Genomic DNA, 16,749 nt, shown 5'->3' with positions numbered 1-16,749 from the left:
GTTGTTACAGTCACCCCAGGGCTGAGGACTGGCCAGGTATGGATGTAAGGGCAGAGGACAGACACAGTTAAATTGGCTAACCAGGAGGTCAAGACTTTGAAGAGAAGAAAGCGTAGGTAGAGCAGGGGTGGTGGACTAGCAAAACAGTGAAGAGCGAGGATATTGGAGTTCCCTATAAGGATACATTTAGAAGGAATGAAACATGAAGTGGGGGAGAGAGATTAAAGGATCAGAGGTATAGTAAATGGGGAATATAGAAACTCCCCTCCCTCATCAATATTATAGGCAGTCTGGGAGGTGCTAGCTGGTGCCAAAAATCAGTAAACTTCGTATATATATGTATACATATGTATATGTATACATATATAAAATATGTATAATATGTACATATTCATGCGTATATCCATATATAATGTATGATAAAGCTTGTTTTATTTCTTTTTGAGATGGTTTGGAGAAATTTCACTCCCTTTTATGTCACTTAAATTATGTTTAGATCAACCATCCCACATTTTGATTTCTCCAATTATAAGGGTAAATCATAGCATTTCGACCTACAAAGGACCATAGAGAAGAGACCATTTAGAGACACTATTAGAACTTAAGCTCCTTAATTGAAGGTGGGACTGTCTTGCTGGCTTATATTTTTATCCCCAGCACTTACCACAGTGTCTGGCAAATAGTAAGTACTCAATCAATTATTTTTCATCAGTCTACTCATTCATTTCTTCATTCATTCATTCCTCCCATTCCTCATTGTTTTAATGGAGAAATTTACAAATCTCACTGTCCCTCCCCTTCCCTGGCCATCCTAACCCCCACCTTGCTACAGGTATAAACAGAATGACGACACTCACCTTCAGCATGATAATGAACCAAACCAGCAAAATGAACGATGCCAAATTTCATGTCATGAATGTTCTTGGGTGCCACATATATTTTGCTCTCACTGTGGAGATGGTTCATTTTTTGTAACATGGTGGCATCTGTGCCCTGGAAGAAGCACATAACCAGGATGTTGGGATAGTGACAACTGATCATTAGTAGATTAGTTATATTACTCATTTTGACCTGAGAACTCAGTAACTCCCGGGGCAATAGAAACTAGGATTTGGAATTATAGAGTATCAGAGCTAAAAGAAATCACAGAGATCACCTATTCCACTCTTTTCATTTCAGAGATGAAAAAACTCAGGCCCAGAGAGATTGTAGTACTTATGCAATGAGTCAGTAACAGAGCTAGACTAAAACACAGGCTTCCTGACTCATAGCCCACTTCTTTTTCATTACTGCCCTCACAGAATATCAGAATTTGAAGGAAACTCAGAGAAGATCTGTTCCCAACCTATATCTTAAGAGGAATCCCTCTACAACATCCCCAACAAGTGGTCTTCCAGCTTCTGCTTGAAAACCTCCAGTGAGCAGGAAGCAACTATTTCCCGAGGTAATCCCAAAGCCTAAGCAAAAAAGGAAAATGGCCACTTTGGTCACATCCCCCAAACCTCACTTATGACACACCAATTAATAAACCACTCCAGACTGTCTTCTGAAAGTGCTGGTCATAACCACATCTGGGGTGGGAGACATACGTCACTAAGCCATCTCAGGATCTGACTTAATTCTTTGAGACTTAAGTGAAAATCCACTAATGATTCCATGATTTCAGGAGGAAGAATGACTTCCTACAATTACTTAGTGAACCTTTTGCAACTTTAGGCACACAGAAACCACTTAAAATGGGTTTTTTGATGGTGATAAAGATGAATGATCCCAAACTGGAGTGTGACTGACAGCTGGATCCCACAGTGAGAGGAGGGACACTCACCTTAGGGAATTTGCTCTCCTCATCCATCAATGAGATGATGTTCATTGGTTTGAGAGCCAGTAGGTCCAAAGTGGGCCGATTGTCATTGAAATGAATGTAGTTCCAGGTGATGTTCTCTGCGTGGTACTCTTCCTGCTCCATTTTGAAGACATGGCGGACAAAGAATTGTTGGAGATGCTCATTGGCAAAGTTGATGCAGAGTTGCTCAAAGCTGTAGGAGCAACCCCAGTGGGATCATTAGCCCTGCCTTTCAGGATGTTACTTTGATTTTTCCCATACAGCAAAGCTTCCCTAATATTTCTCTTATTCTATAGCATGCCAGAGAGTCCTTGTTAGGACATCATCAAGATGATCAGTTATCATGGCCCACCCTGTGTGACTATCCATGAATCCAACTGTCTGTCCATATTCTTTATTCCCAAACTTACTGTACACACATATACATTTAAACACATATTACTCATCACAAATATTTATATGATAATATCTCCCATATATTATATCAAAGCTAAATTTCCTTCTTTGCAACTGTCACTCATTGTTCCTAGGTTTGGCCACTGGGGCCAAGCAGAATAAATTTAGTCCCTCTTCTAAGTCATGCCCTTCGTTTACCTGAAGACAGCTATCATGTCCCCAACTAAGTCTTCTCTTCCCCAGCCTAAACATCCCCAGTTCCTTCAAACGGTGCTTATTTAGCTGCTGCTCAAGGCCCTTTACCATCCTGATTGTCCTCCTCTGGATCCCCTCTACCTTATCAATATTCTTCCCAAAATAGTGGCATCCAGAACTAAATTTTATACTCTAGATATTATATGCTTCAGATCACAGTGTCAAGAGGACCATTCAGGAAGGAGAGGCATGTCTAGTATCTCCCTGAGATCACTAGGAAACCAATGTAGGGAAGAGCTAGCGATCCAACTGGCTCTTTATCTGCTCACCACCTCCTTAGAAACAAATTGGGACCATCATACCTATTTGTGTGAAAGTTTTCAAAGCCAAATATGTCCAGGAGGCCGATGGACCTGCGCACGTTCTGAGGGTCTTTGGAGGGTTCCTTGAAGATTGCAGCATTGATCTTGTTGACTATCCATAGGAAGAGATGTCCATAAATTCTCTGGAAATAAGGTGGTGAGCAACAGAGGCATTGAAGGAGACTGAGGATGAGACAGATAAAGGCAATTTCTCTAATCTGTCTTGTGAACTAGCTGGGCAATTCATGGTACTACATGTACTAGCTCTTGGCAATTCATGGAGCTGCAGATTTGACTTCAATCAGCTAATCAGTAGTACTGTGATTACCCATGATCAAATATAATAACAAATACATAACAGCTTTGCAAACAAACTCTAGAGCACTCTATAGTGCTAGCAACTTTCATTATTAATTATTATTATTATCCAGAACTTTGCCAAGTGCTGTGTAGTGCACAAAATAGATGAAACTTGACTATAAAGTAAGGAAGACTGATTTTTAATTTTTTAAAAAATAAATACACATATTTTTAAAGTAGTCATACTGAGAGGATGTATGTGTATTGTGTCGTGGTACAGGGTGTAGTGTGTGCATGCGTGTGTATGTGCATGCATGTGTGTCTGCATGCATGAGGGTGTGTGCATGTGTGTGTGCACGTGTTGGAGGTGGGGAGGAGTAAGCCTGGGCCTCTCCAACCTTTGATCATATGATGGACGTGGCTATCCACACCACCACACTGAGCAGGGGTCGCTAACAACAATCCCTTAGGCAATATGACCATCTCTCAAGGGGAGGATCAGCCCACTAAATAGGACTCTGGCAAGAATCTTGTTGGCAGTGCCTAGGAGAGAGGCCCTTCCCCCTGTGATTGTCACAGGATAAACTATTTCCTTTTCCTTTATAGAGATAGACAATGGTGGCATCCTTCAACTCCTGGGGAATAATCTCCTCTTGCCATATAACCCAGAAGATATCAGTCAGCTTTTGTGTGAGCAGTGGACCCCCTGCGTTATAAACCTCTGTTGGAATAGAGTCAGCAGCAGGCTCTTTGCCACACACGAAGAACCTAATGACATTCAAACCCTCATCTTCACTTAGAAGTTTGGCTAGAGAGGGATTGCCTTCAACCTGAGGTATACGGTCAATGGCTTCAACATTGACTGATGTCAGTCTGTTGAGAATAGTATGGAAGTGTTCAGCCCATCTCCCCAGGATCACGTCCTTATCACTAATCAATGTGGCTCCATCAGTGCTGAGTAATTGAGATGCATCATACATCTTTGGCCTATAAATAGCCTTCAGGGCATCATAAAAGTGCTTTGGATTGTTACTATCATCATAAAACTGAATATTGTAATGATGATGTGAAACACCTAGCTACTCTGATCAATACAATGATCCATGACAATTCCAAAGGACTTATGATGAAAAATGCTATCTTCCTCCAGAAAGAGAACTGATGAACTCTGAGTGCAGACTGAAGCATTTTTTCACTTTATTTTTCTTGCCTTTTTTGTTGTAATATGGCTAATGTGGAAATATTTTGTATGACTTCACATGAATAATGTGTATGCCATTGCTTGCATTCTTAATAGGTGGGGGAGAGGCTATAGAGAGGGAGAGAATTTGGAACTCGGGATTTTAAAAAATGAATGTTAAAAAAAGAATAAGAGAAAGAATTTAAAATAGTTCAAATTCACTACTTAGAATGAATTTGAAGGTGAGAATAAAAAATAAATAAAAGGTGGGGAAAATGAATTCATTTTCATTCATTAGTTCATATAATCAAATGCCAAGGGCAATGAAGAATGAGCAGTGGTGGTAGGCTTAATGTAGAAGGTAGGACTCAAATTGGACCTGGAAGACGAGCTAGATTTCAATCATAATAATTGCTAAACAACTTATATGAGATAGGTGTTATTAATACCTCCATTTTATAGATGAGAAAACTAAGATTGAGAGAAGTTAGATGGCTTGCCCAGGGTCACACAGTTTCAACAATCCGGCTAGCAGCTTCTGTGGGGGTGTAAGATCCACCCACAGCCAGCACCTGGAAAGCTGCCAACAGCACAGGTTCTTTTGATCTGCTTAACTAAGGAAAGCAAGGTGAAGGGGTTGACAAGCTCACTTTAATTCAGCATACAAATATCAGTCACTTAGTTCAGGGGAGAAGGCCAGCACCCTGAACTTTGGAGCAACATACAAACAAATTATAAACATCAACAGACAGACCAAATACAGATTCATAGTTACCAACATCTAGGTTCAGCCCAGGAGCTCAGAACAAGTGTCTGCGGCAGGTTTTAAATTCAGGTCTACCTGACTCCAAAGCCAACACTCCATCTATCCACTATTCTACCCAGGAATGAGTACAGCACATATGGGGCATGCTGACTTGACCAAAGTGAGGGTGTGTTCAAATACTTAGAGTGGAAAGAGGTGTGAGTTGAGGGAGATAAAGTTGGATCAGTCAGATTATAGAGGTCCTCAAGAGCCAGACAGAGAGGAGTGAAATACATATGGAGAAGGGTGGGGATGGGGAGAATGACAAGGAACGAGAAGTGAAAAAAAGGTATGGCTAAGAGGAGCTGTCGACATGCAAGGGTGAACACCTTAGGACATCGTACATCATGCTAGGTTGTAAATAAGTGATGAGAGAGCTTATACCAAAGGAGACCATTAAAAGTCCAGAGTGAAATGTGAGAGATGATTTCTAATCATATTTCTGGGATATGAAAAGAAATGGAGTTGTATAAAGATAGAAGCAATATAAGGGGAGGTTATGAGAAATTATATTAGGAGGAGAAAAGAAAGTCTAGGGGAATATTTGGGAAGGTCCTATGCAAGAGAGTGTTGCTGAAGTTAAAAATATCAAAACAGATGCAATTCTCAGTCATTCTGATGAAGTGGGGATCAGATCTGTCAAAATGGAAGGGCTCACGGCAAGGTAAGACACTAACATGTATGAAATAGATCTGAATGTGGCACTAGGGAGTGGCAGATATGGTTTGAATCCCTTCTGGCTCTTTTAGTTACCTGAAGGACACACAAAAAGTGGAAGAGGCCATTTCCATTGCCATGGAGCACATTAAAAGAGAAAAATGACTAAATATTCCCAGTATCAAACTGTAGAGGAAGTTGGGAAGGGACCAGAGAAGGATGGATAAGACATAGGAATCTTTCTACCTTGACAAAAGCATCTCGCCGGTCGCTGGCCTGGAGGACGTTTAGAGGTCGGGAGACACCTTCCCCTCGGATGATGATGTAGTGATTGGTCAGACACGTCTGGAGCTCCACAGCCTTCACCTGTGTAAACACCAGGAGAGCATCAGGGGATTATTCTCTGAGGGAAAAAAAGTGATTGTCTTTGAACAGAGATGTTATTACTGAGCCACTATGTAGGCATGAACTCAGAGCTGATTTTATAATTATCAATTAACAAGCATTTATTAAGTGCTTATTATGTGCCAGGTAGACATTGTGGTAAGAGCTGGGGATTCTAAGAAAATGGAAAAATTAGTCCTTGCCCCTAAGGTGCCTACATTCTAATGAGGGAAATGACATGAATTAAGAGGTATATGTAAGATACATAGAGAACAGATAGAAAGTAACCTCAGAGCAAGGAAATAAGCATTTATTAAGCACCTGCTATGTACTGGCCCTGCACTAAGCATTTTACAAACATTATCTAATTTGAGACTTTCAATGACCTTGGAAGGCAGGGGCTATTATTAGCCCCATTTTACAGTTGAGGAAACTGAAGCAGAGAAAGATTGAGTTATTTGCCCAGGGTTACACAGCCAGAAAATATCTGGTGCTGAATTTGAACTCAAGTCTTCCTGACTCCCGGCCCAGCACTCTAGCCACTGTACCACCTAGCTGCCTTTAAAGGTAGGCAATGGCAGTGGGGAGGGGGAAGAGGGGAGACCGCAAAAGGCCTCCTACAGGTGATTGTGTTTTGGGGGAGGCAATTGAAGTTAAGTGACTTGCCCAAGGTCACACAGCTAGCTTCTAAGCTGAATTTTTAAGGATTCTAAAAGGTGGAGGTGAGAAGGAAGAGCTTTCCAGGCATGGGGGCCAGCTAGTGAAAGGGGAGAGATATGGGATATCAAGTATCACATGTATGGAACAGCAAATAAGCCAGAATAGCTTGACCATGGAGTATATAGTGAAGAATTATGTCTTAAAAGACTAGGAAGGAACGAAGTTGTAAAAAACTTTAAATGCCAAACACAACAGTTTATACTTTAGCCTAGAGGTAACGGGAAGCCCCTGGAGTTTACTGAAGTTTTAGCAAGATCATTCTGGCCGCTGAGTGGCGGTTGGATTGGAGAGGGGGGAGACTTGAGGCAGGGAAAACAATTACAAGGCTATTTTGGTCATCCAGGCATGTGGTGATGAAGCCTTGAACTGGAGTTGTGGCTGTGGGAGTAGAGAAGGAGAGGGATCTGAGAGATGTTATAGAGAAAGAAACTCCAAAATCTGGTAATTGATTAGATATGTCAGGTGAGTTCCTGTTCTCTCATCTGATTTTCCTTGTGCCCAGGACCATGTGATGGCAGAATGGACAGCTGGGTTAGGGGTCAATGTGTATCTGAGATTATGGTTTTCATCTGGAACCACAGTTAGGGGTCAGTCAATCAGTCAAGAAGCATTCATTAAGCACCTACTGCATGCCAGGCATTGTGCTAAGTGCTGGGCATACAAATGAGGGCAAAAACCCTGTTCTCAGGGAGCTCACAATTTAATGTGAGAGATGGCATGGAAACAGTTAGGTACAAAAAAGATACATACAGGATAATTGGAGACAATAAACTCTTACTGCCAGTGCCTTCTTTGTCTAGAGGGAGGTGCCAGCCCTAAGAGGGACTGGGAAAGGCTTCTTGCAGAAGGTGAGATTTTAGTCAAAACTTATGGGAAGCCAGGGAGGGCAGGAGATAGAGATGAGGAGGGAGAGAATCACAGCCACTTTACCTCTAATAAGAAAAATCTGGAAATAAAATATATTCCCAACAATTGGGGAATGGCCACAACTGTAAAGTAATAGAACAGAATTGTACCATAAAATACGACTCATATGAAAAATTCAGAGAAGAGGAGGAAGACGAAATGATACAGCGGGAAGAAAGTAGAGCCAAAAGGACAATATACATAATGACCCATAAATATGTACATAAAGATAAAACTCCAGAAAGCGTCAGAACTTGTGTCAAATAAAATGAACAACACTGGTTCCATGCTGTCAACGTCAAAACATAGAGTCTTCCTTTCTCTAACAATCAGGAAACTGCAAAGGTAGAAAGTGGCACATACTGTCAGTTATAGTCCCATCATTAGATGGTTTTGCTTAACTGTTTTTGGTCTAGGGAGAAGAGCAGTTAGAAAGTACTGATGGGTAGAAATGAATACATTTCTATAAAAACACTTATGTTAAAAATAAATAAATAAAATGCATTGCTCCAAAGTACACATGTCATTTGGCAATGGTAACATTATTAGACATTAACTCCTTAGCATATATTACTTTTTTTCCTAGGATAAATATGAGCGGATGGGACATATCAGCCAGGGAAGTTATATGTCCAGTCATAGATCATTAGGACTGGAAGGGACCTGAAGGTCCCTGGAAGGGTCTTTTTACAGATCAGGATGACTGGAAATGGCCTCCAGTCATCCTGATCTACATCTTGCCACTGGACCCAGATGGCACTAGAGGAGAAAGTGAGCCTGGTGCCCTTGCATAGCCCTCCCTCACTTAAATCCAATTCACTTACATGTCATGGCATCACCTCCCTGATGTCATGGTCCTCTTTGAGAACGAAGGACAAACAACAACATTTTACAGATGAGGAAACTGAGGACCAGGGAGATTAGATGTTTTGCCGAAGGTCACAGAGATAGTACATGGTAAAGCTTGGATTAGAACTCAGGTGGTCTAACTTTAAGTCCTATACTCTTTTTTTCTTTCCTTTTTTTTGAGGGGGGAAGGCAGGACAATTGGGGTTAAGTGACTTGCCTAAGGTCACATAGCTAGTGTGTCCAGTGTCTGAGGCTGGATTTGAACTCAGGTCCTCCTGACTCCAGGGCTAGTGCCCTACTCACTGTGCCACCTAGCTGCCTCCCCCCCTTTTTAAGGCAGATGGTGCAGTGGATAAATTGCTGGGCTTAGAGTCAGGAAGACCTGAATTCAAATCCAGCTTCAGGTTACTAGCTATGTGACCCTGGGCAAGTCACTTAACCTATGCCTGCCTCAGTTTCTTCAATTGCAAAATGGGGGTGATAATAGCATCTACTTCCTAGGGTTGTTATGCGAGTCTGATAAGATAATAATTTCAAAGTGCTTGGCACAGTTATTGGCACATAGTTGGTGCTTAATAAGTGCTAGCTATTATCCCCATTTTATTATTATTATCATCGCTATTACACCATTATGCCACAGCTCCTTCCAAGCTATGAGAGAGTTGGAGGGGTAGTGAGAGGAGGAGAAGTTTCATTGTGGGGGCAGGATAGGTCTAGAACATGAAGTAATGGGTAAGGGCACCATAGTGGAAACATGGGCAGCCAGGAGGCACCATGAGGTTGAGAAATGTCTGAAGGTGAAGTTCATGAATAGGGAAAGAAAAAAAGGAGAGGCATGGAAAACAGAATGGGAGAGCATCGATGACACATTTTGACAACTTCACCATTTTGCTAAAATTAAGTTAAGATGATGCCACGATTTCCTGCCGCTACTGTAAGACCAGGGCTATCCCTAGAACAGTCAGGAAGTCAGAGCAGATCGATGCACGGAAGTGGAGAAGAGAAGCAGGGCTGAAGGGGGAAGCAGCAGGACTAAAAAGAGAAACATGTTGGAGGATCCAACAGCCCAAAGACCTGGATCATGGGCATGTTCTCATAAAAATGGATGCCAGAACTTACCTCCAATAACTTAACTGCAGCCAGGAAGTGTGGGGTCTCCACGACATCGGAGCAGTCCAGATTATCAGAAATAGTAGCTAGAAGCCAGAAATAATAAACATTTGGCTTTTAAAAACAATAAACATTGCAAGAAAAGTTGGCCTAGAGAAGGAAGCTCTTACTCTGAGATTTGAGGGGGACAGGGCACTTTCCCCCCAAAACTTCTCCCACTGTCCTGAAATCTCACTGTTGAAGATTATTATATCTTGGGATTAGGACAAGTGTCCTTAAATGTCATCTTTTCAGAAGCAAAGACCCCTGGGAGGGGTAACATACTTAGATGTTAGTAGCTGCTGGAACCTTAATTGTGAATTAGATCCCTTTCCTCTGTGATACATTTCTTCCGATGAGATTAGGGAATGAGAGAGAATTTTCCAGTGGGGAGGGAAGGTTTTGGAACATTGGAGAAGAAATTGTCTGAGGGAACCTGGGCAGCCAGGGGACAAAATGAGGACATTGATTTCTAGGGATGGTATTGGGTGAGGGTAGTTTGGAGTGTGTCAGAATGAAAAACAGAAGGTGAGAGAATAACAGTTCCCTAGCAGGTCTCCAACTTTTTAGTTCTGGGACCCCAATACACTCTTTAAAACTACTGAGGACTCCAAAGAGCTTTCCTTTGTGTAAGTTGTATCTATTGATACTTACTATTATAGAAATTGAAACTGATAAAAATTTTAAAATATTTATTAAAAATTAAAATAAACCCATTATATGTTAATAAAGTAACATTTGAATGAAAATAACTATGTTACAAAACAGAATTTAGTAGAAGAATAGCATTGTTCTTCATATTTTTGCAAATCCCTAATATATGTATTGTATTATTAAATGTATGTATTAAAAGAAGGATGCTTCTGCATTCCATCTATTATGTATAATATATCATTTTGGTCTAAGTACATGGAGACAATCAAACCTCACACGGATAATGTGGTTGCAAAAGAAGAGTATTTTAATAGGCAAATAACATTCTAGTATATTATGAAAATAGTTTTGACCTCTCACACCCCCTGAGAGGGTCTTGGGGTGCCTCAGGGCCCATGGACCCCACTTTAAGAACTACTGGATTAGACCTCCTGCCACAGGTCAGAGCTGCCCAGGAAGATTAACACGTGTTCTAAGAGCAGGCCGATCCTATGTTTCAGAAGGGATTACATTCTTAGAGAACCATCTCTGGAATTTCATTAACTAGAGGCGGGGCGTCTGCACAAGGTCAAAGTCTGTCAGCACTACGCCTGTTCCAGGGTCATATTGTACCCATAATGTCACATATAAATTCCAACCTCCTTAACTGATGGTAGAAAAATGACTTTTGCAAAGATCCTCATGAGATTTTACCCATGCGAAAATTAGTCATGCCGGCATTTTATATCATCTACAGCCTGGTCCCTCTTTGTTGTTGTTGGGTTGTTTTTTGATTGTGTCCAACTCTTCATGATCCTATCTGGGGCTTTCTTGGAAAAGATACCAGAGTGGTTTGCCATTTCCTTCTCCAACTTATTTTACAGATGAGAAAGCTGAGGTAAACCAGGTTAAGTGACTTGCCCAAGGTCACACAGCTGATAAGTGTCTAAGGCCAGATTTGAAGACATGAAGGTAAGTCTTTCCAGCACTCTATCCAGTCAACATTATCTCCCATGGCTGTCTAATACATAAAGTGCCAGTTGTCTTCTCCCTGTCCTCTGCATGTACTATATTGTTCCCTTCTCCACACTTTGCTTCAACCTTTCTGACCTTCTGCCCAGGCTTACATGCAACCTTCCCACTCCTCGACTTACCCAGAGCCTGCTTTCACATTTAAGACCTGGTAATAAAAGCAGGGGACGTAATAAGCACAACAGCAACAACAACCAGCTGGGTGGCGAAGTGGATAGAGTGCTGGGCCTGGAGTCAGGAAGACCAGCCTCGGACACTTACTATCTGTGTGACCCTGGGCATGTTGCTTAGACCTGTCTGCCTCAGTTTCCCTCATCTGTAAAATGAGCTGGAGAAGGAAATGGCAAACCACGCCAGTATCTCTGCCAAGAAAACCCCAAAAGGGGTCACGAAGAGTTGGATACAACTGAAATGACTCAGCAAGAACGATGATAGCTGGTATTTACACGGTGTTTTGAGGTTTTCAAAGCCCTTTATATCTGTTACCTAATTTGAACCTTGCAACAATTCTGTGAGGTAGGTGCCATTTTCACTCCCATTTTACAGATGAGGAAAGTCAGAGAAAGATCAAGCACCTACTATGTACCAACCACTGTGCTAAGCACTGGGGATATAAAAAGAGGCAAAAGACGATCCCTGCCCTCAAGTTGCTTATAATCTAAAGGATCATGCAGCTAGTAAGTGTCTAAGGCAGGATATGAATTCAGGTCTTCCTGACTCCAAGTCCGACGTTCTATTCACTGTACCACCTAGCTGCCTCACTAAGTTCCATCTTCTCTATGAAGTATTCTCTGCTCATTTTAGCCTTTGCTGAGTTTTCTTTTTGACTACTCATACAGCTCTTCCTTTTTCTGTCATGTATTTTAGTGCCTGATTACACTCAGCTTAGTATTTCATTATCTGCTACTGCCCCGTGTTGTTGTTTTTTCCTAATTGTCCATGAATATATATGTCTTGCCTACCTAACCAAGCCGAAATCAGCAGGTTAGTCAATTAAGCACCTACTATGTGTCAGGCATCGTGCTAACTGCTTGAGATACAAAGAAAGGCAAAAGACAGTCCCTGCTCTCAAGGAGCTCACAATCTAATACGGGAGACAACAAGCAAATGAATATGCAAAAAACAAATTATATGCAAGATAAATAGGAAATTATTAAAAGAGGGGAATGATATCGAGACTAGGTCTCCTGATTACAAGCCCAGAACTTTCTCCAATACATTAGAATCATAGAGTTAGAGTCAGAAGGGAACTTAGACGTAATCAAGTCCAATCTCTCATTTTAAGAAAACCTAGGCACTGAGAGGTTAAGTGACTTGTCCAGAGCCATACAGCTGGTAAATGTCTAAGTTAGGTCTTCCTGACTCTGAGTCCAGTACTCCATGCACTGTGCCACTTAGATTCAAGGAGAACCAGACTTACCTGAAAACTCCACATTACCCAGGTGAAGGATAGCTGCCAACAATTTGCTGATGTCCCAGTTTTCAGAATCAGAGAACATAAGAACTTTCATAGCAGAGCGAAGGGAGGCATAATCCTTGACATCATTGCGACCCTCACAGGATGTGCAGTTACCCTAGGGAAGTAGGAGGACATGGCATGAGTGTCAAACAATCTTTGAATGGCCATACTGCCCCCCACCCGTGGCACTGACTTACAGATAACAATGCAATGTCATCTCAGTGATACAATGACTTTCAGCTTAGCAAAGAACTTAGCAAGGGACTGAGTTGGAAATGGATATCATGCAAATTCTGTGTGTCAGTTTAACAGAACTTAGGGTGGGGCACCTAAGGAGAAGGGAGAGAAGAGGGGGGGGAGGGGGAGGAGGAGGAGGAAGAGGAGGAGGAGGAGGAGGAGGAGGAGGAGGAGTAGGAGTTTGGCAGACAATGCCCGTCTGAGATTTTCCTAATTATTCTTGCTAACTAAGTATCACTCAGTTGTTTCTAAGCTATTGAAAGACTTCAATTTGTCAGTACCCTCTAAATATTAGCACCCTGGGGCAAAGTCCCACCCTAGCTGTAACTCTGACTGGGCCACACAAGTTGTGTCCTCCTGGCTGCTAGCTTTTAGCTACTGTGTGATAATTAATCCCTGACAGATCCAAACCAGCTAAAGCCCTTTATTGTCTGAATGGCTTTTTGCATTTGACATAATAACATCTTTCTTTGTAAGCTAAGTTAAGCCCCTTAGAAACCTGGATAAAAGGGTGAAGGAAGTGATGGGCGCAGGTAGAGATAAGGCAGAGACTGGCGTGGTAGAGAGACAGCTAGGAAATAGTGTTCCATACCATGGTCAGGTAGTTGTATTCTGAGACTGTCCCCAAACTCAGTAGCTTCTTTTGCTCCTCATTCATCCCCATTAACATGCAGTAAAAGATGTGGTAGTTCCTCTCTTCTGGGGCCTGGAAGGAGGAAAATGGCAGAGAGAAAAGTTATCAGTAGAACTAATTTTCAACAAACAAACATTTATTTTCTTTTCCTTCCACCATCCTCCAGTAACAAAATCCTTGTAATAAATCTGCATGGTCAAACAAAAAAATTCCTGCATTGTCCATTTCCAAAAATGTCTATCTCATTCTGGACCCTGAGTTCATCCCCTTTCTGTCATGAGGTGGGTAACAAGCTTCATCAGTCCTCTGGAGTGCTGGTTGCCTATTGCATCGATAAGAGTTCTTAAGTCATTCAAAGTCGGTTTTACAAAGTCATTGTTTTTGGTTGATTTGTAGGAGTGTAAAAATGTTGAGAGTACTGCCACACTGGAGCAGCCCCATGGTCTATCCAGCAGAAGGTTCTGTCTCTGATGGGACATAGCAAGTGACCATTCAGGTAAAGTTATGGTTGCCCTATCCGATACTGACCTCAAAACTTAGGTACATGATCCAAAACTGGAACCTGCTAACTTTTTTAATAATAGATTCTGGGCACGGGATGGTGCATATTTGTAATCCCTATTTTTAGGGGAGGCTAAAAATAGCTTGATTTCAGGAGTCCTGAGCTGCAGTAGGGTTAAAGTCAATCAGATAGCCATACTAAATCTGGCACCAACATAGTGTCCCCCTGGGAAGGGGGGTGGTGGTGGTGCCAGACTTTTTAAGGAAAGACAAACCAACCCAAGTGGGAAGTGGAATAGACTAAAGGTTTCATGTTGAACCGCAACAGGATTGGGATCATGAATAGCTACCATACTTCTAGTCTGAGTGAGATATGGAGACACAGTGTCAAATAAGAGAAAAAGGATGGAAGGAAGGAAGGAAGGAAGGAAGGAAGGAAGGAGGGAGGGAGGAAAGGAAGGAAGGAAGGAAGGAAGGAAGGAAGGAAGGAAGGAAGGAAGGAAGGAAGGAAGGAAGGAAGGAGAAAAAGAAATAAATAAGAGAGAGGAAGGAAAGAAGAAAGGAAAGAAAGAGAAAAAGAAAAGAAACACCAATATACATTCTGTGTCTTTCACAGAATCAAAGAATCATTGAATCTCAGAGTTGACAAGGATTCCCATTGAGTTGAACCCATGCATGAACAAGAATCTCTTCTACAATATACCAGGACAAATCTAATCCTTGTTCCATATGATGACAATCCTTTAAATACTTGAAGATGGTTCTCATGTCTCGTTCTAAATCATCTCTTCCCTGGGCTATCTCTGAGGTCCATGATCTGTCTATGTGTGTGGAAGAAACACTCACATCTGTTCACTGAAGTAAAGGATAAAGCCATTCCTGCCTGGGAAGGTTAATACAATAACTAACATATTAGCAGACACTACAATGGTTTATCTGGGCAGTATCTAAAAGACTATTGTCACGGAGCTGAGTCCTGGACTATGAGACTTTGTGCCATAAGATAGAAACACGATGAAGTATTTGTGTGACATAATACAATCTCTGGAAATTTCACTCAAACTAAAGGTTTAGAGTCTTTGTTGCAATCCAATACCATAAAACTATTGTCTGGCATGCAGAATAGAATTCTCTGGCCTTCGAAATATGTGAGTTTATAAAAAGTAATATTCAAAGTGTATCTGACTGCTTCCCCTTGAGTGGCATGTCCTAGACAGCTGCCTACTTTGCCTACAGTTAGTTTTGGTTCTGGCATAAGATAAATTATTTTTGTCTCAGGGAGAAAAGAAAAAATCTGGAGGAAGAGATGTCATCTAGGAGAGAAGGTCTAGATGAATCAGGGTCTGGGTGCCAGGGTAGTGGTGGTACTAGAAAGAATATGTGGAGAGACATTGAAGACAAACCATGACTACTTCCCCATTTCACTGTGGACCACCTCTGCTGCTCAAAATGATCTCCCATGCGAGATGGACTTACCTGCCGGCACACCCGGGACTTCTCTAGCAGGAAATGTTCTATCTGGGCTCCTTCAATCACTCCATTTTTGTTGAAGTGGATTTCAATGTATTTCCCAAAGCGGCTCGAGTTGTCATTTCGAACTGTCTTGGCATTGCCAAATGCTGAGAAAGAAAGTGGTGCCAGGGGAGGTCAGGAAAGAAGAGGCATGATTTCTTATCCATTAGACAAAGTTGCAGGGTGGCAGGCAGAATAGAAAAGGGAGTGGTCGATTGGAGTGTCAGATGTAATCTTGGCATTCCATGCCATTCCTCCCCGTGAACAGAAAGTGAGTAATTGTGGGGTCCACATCTATCCCTTCTGATCTCTGTGGTAGTTAGGTGGCCCAGTGGATAAAGCATGGGACTTGGAAGACCTGAGTTTGAATCTTGCCTCAGACTTATCATAAGCTGTGTAACCCTGGGCAAGTCACTTACCCTGCATCTCATTTCTTCATCTGTAAAATGGGATAATAAAAGTCCCTACCTCCTAGGATTGTTGTTAAGGATCTACTGGGTTAACATACATAAATTGTGTTGTAAGCCTTAAAACACTATATAAGTACTAACTACTGTTATTATTATTATCTAAGGTAGCATCAGTGTAAGCACATAATGGACTTGAACCCAATGAACTTGAACCTTATGGTTGGTAGGTTTCTAACAAAAAAGTCCCTCAGGGTAAAGAATAAATAACTTTCCCTGTCCCTACCTGGGATTTCTCTCTTCTTCCCTTGGAATTTCTGAGATCACCCAAACATTGTAAAACATCCCATATTTACATTCAGGAGCAGATTGAGGAATCCTCATGGACTCACAGACCACACTGCGCAAACTACATTGCTTCAGCAGTAAGAGTGAGGGAATTCTAAACCTAAAGTTGGGGTCCAACGAGACTGATCTGCCTGCTTTTCCTCCCACCTGACGTCTTGTCCCCTGCCTCCACGCCTTTGCCCTGTCTGTCTTCCATGTCTGCATACTCTCCTTCCTGTTGTCACTTCTTAGAATCTGCCA

General features: G+C 41.8%; 1 protein-coding gene across 1 annotated transcript in view; it reads right to left on the bottom strand.

Annotated features, from left to right (window-relative positions):
* Positions 1–16,749, bottom strand: part of MYO7B (myosin VIIB) — a 145,578-nt gene that overhangs the window by 87,882 nt on the left and 40,947 nt on the right. Inside the window, 8 exon segments of the mRNA XM_036744081.1 lie at positions 858–993; positions 1,826–2,036; positions 2,797–2,939; positions 5,985–6,104; positions 9,717–9,793; positions 12,832–12,985; positions 13,700–13,813; positions 15,719–15,861. Coding sequence (XP_036599976.1) covers positions 858–993; positions 1,826–2,036; positions 2,797–2,939; positions 5,985–6,104; positions 9,717–9,793; positions 12,832–12,985; positions 13,700–13,813; positions 15,719–15,861 — 1,098 coding nt within the window.

The sequence above is a fragment of the Trichosurus vulpecula genome, chromosome 2 (assembly GCF_011100635.1).
Source record: "Trichosurus vulpecula isolate mTriVul1 chromosome 2, mTriVul1.pri, whole genome shotgun sequence".
In the NCBI taxonomy this organism is placed as follows: domain Eukaryota; kingdom Metazoa; phylum Chordata; class Mammalia; order Diprotodontia; family Phalangeridae; genus Trichosurus; species Trichosurus vulpecula.
This window is presented reverse-complemented; position numbering and strand designations above follow the sequence as displayed.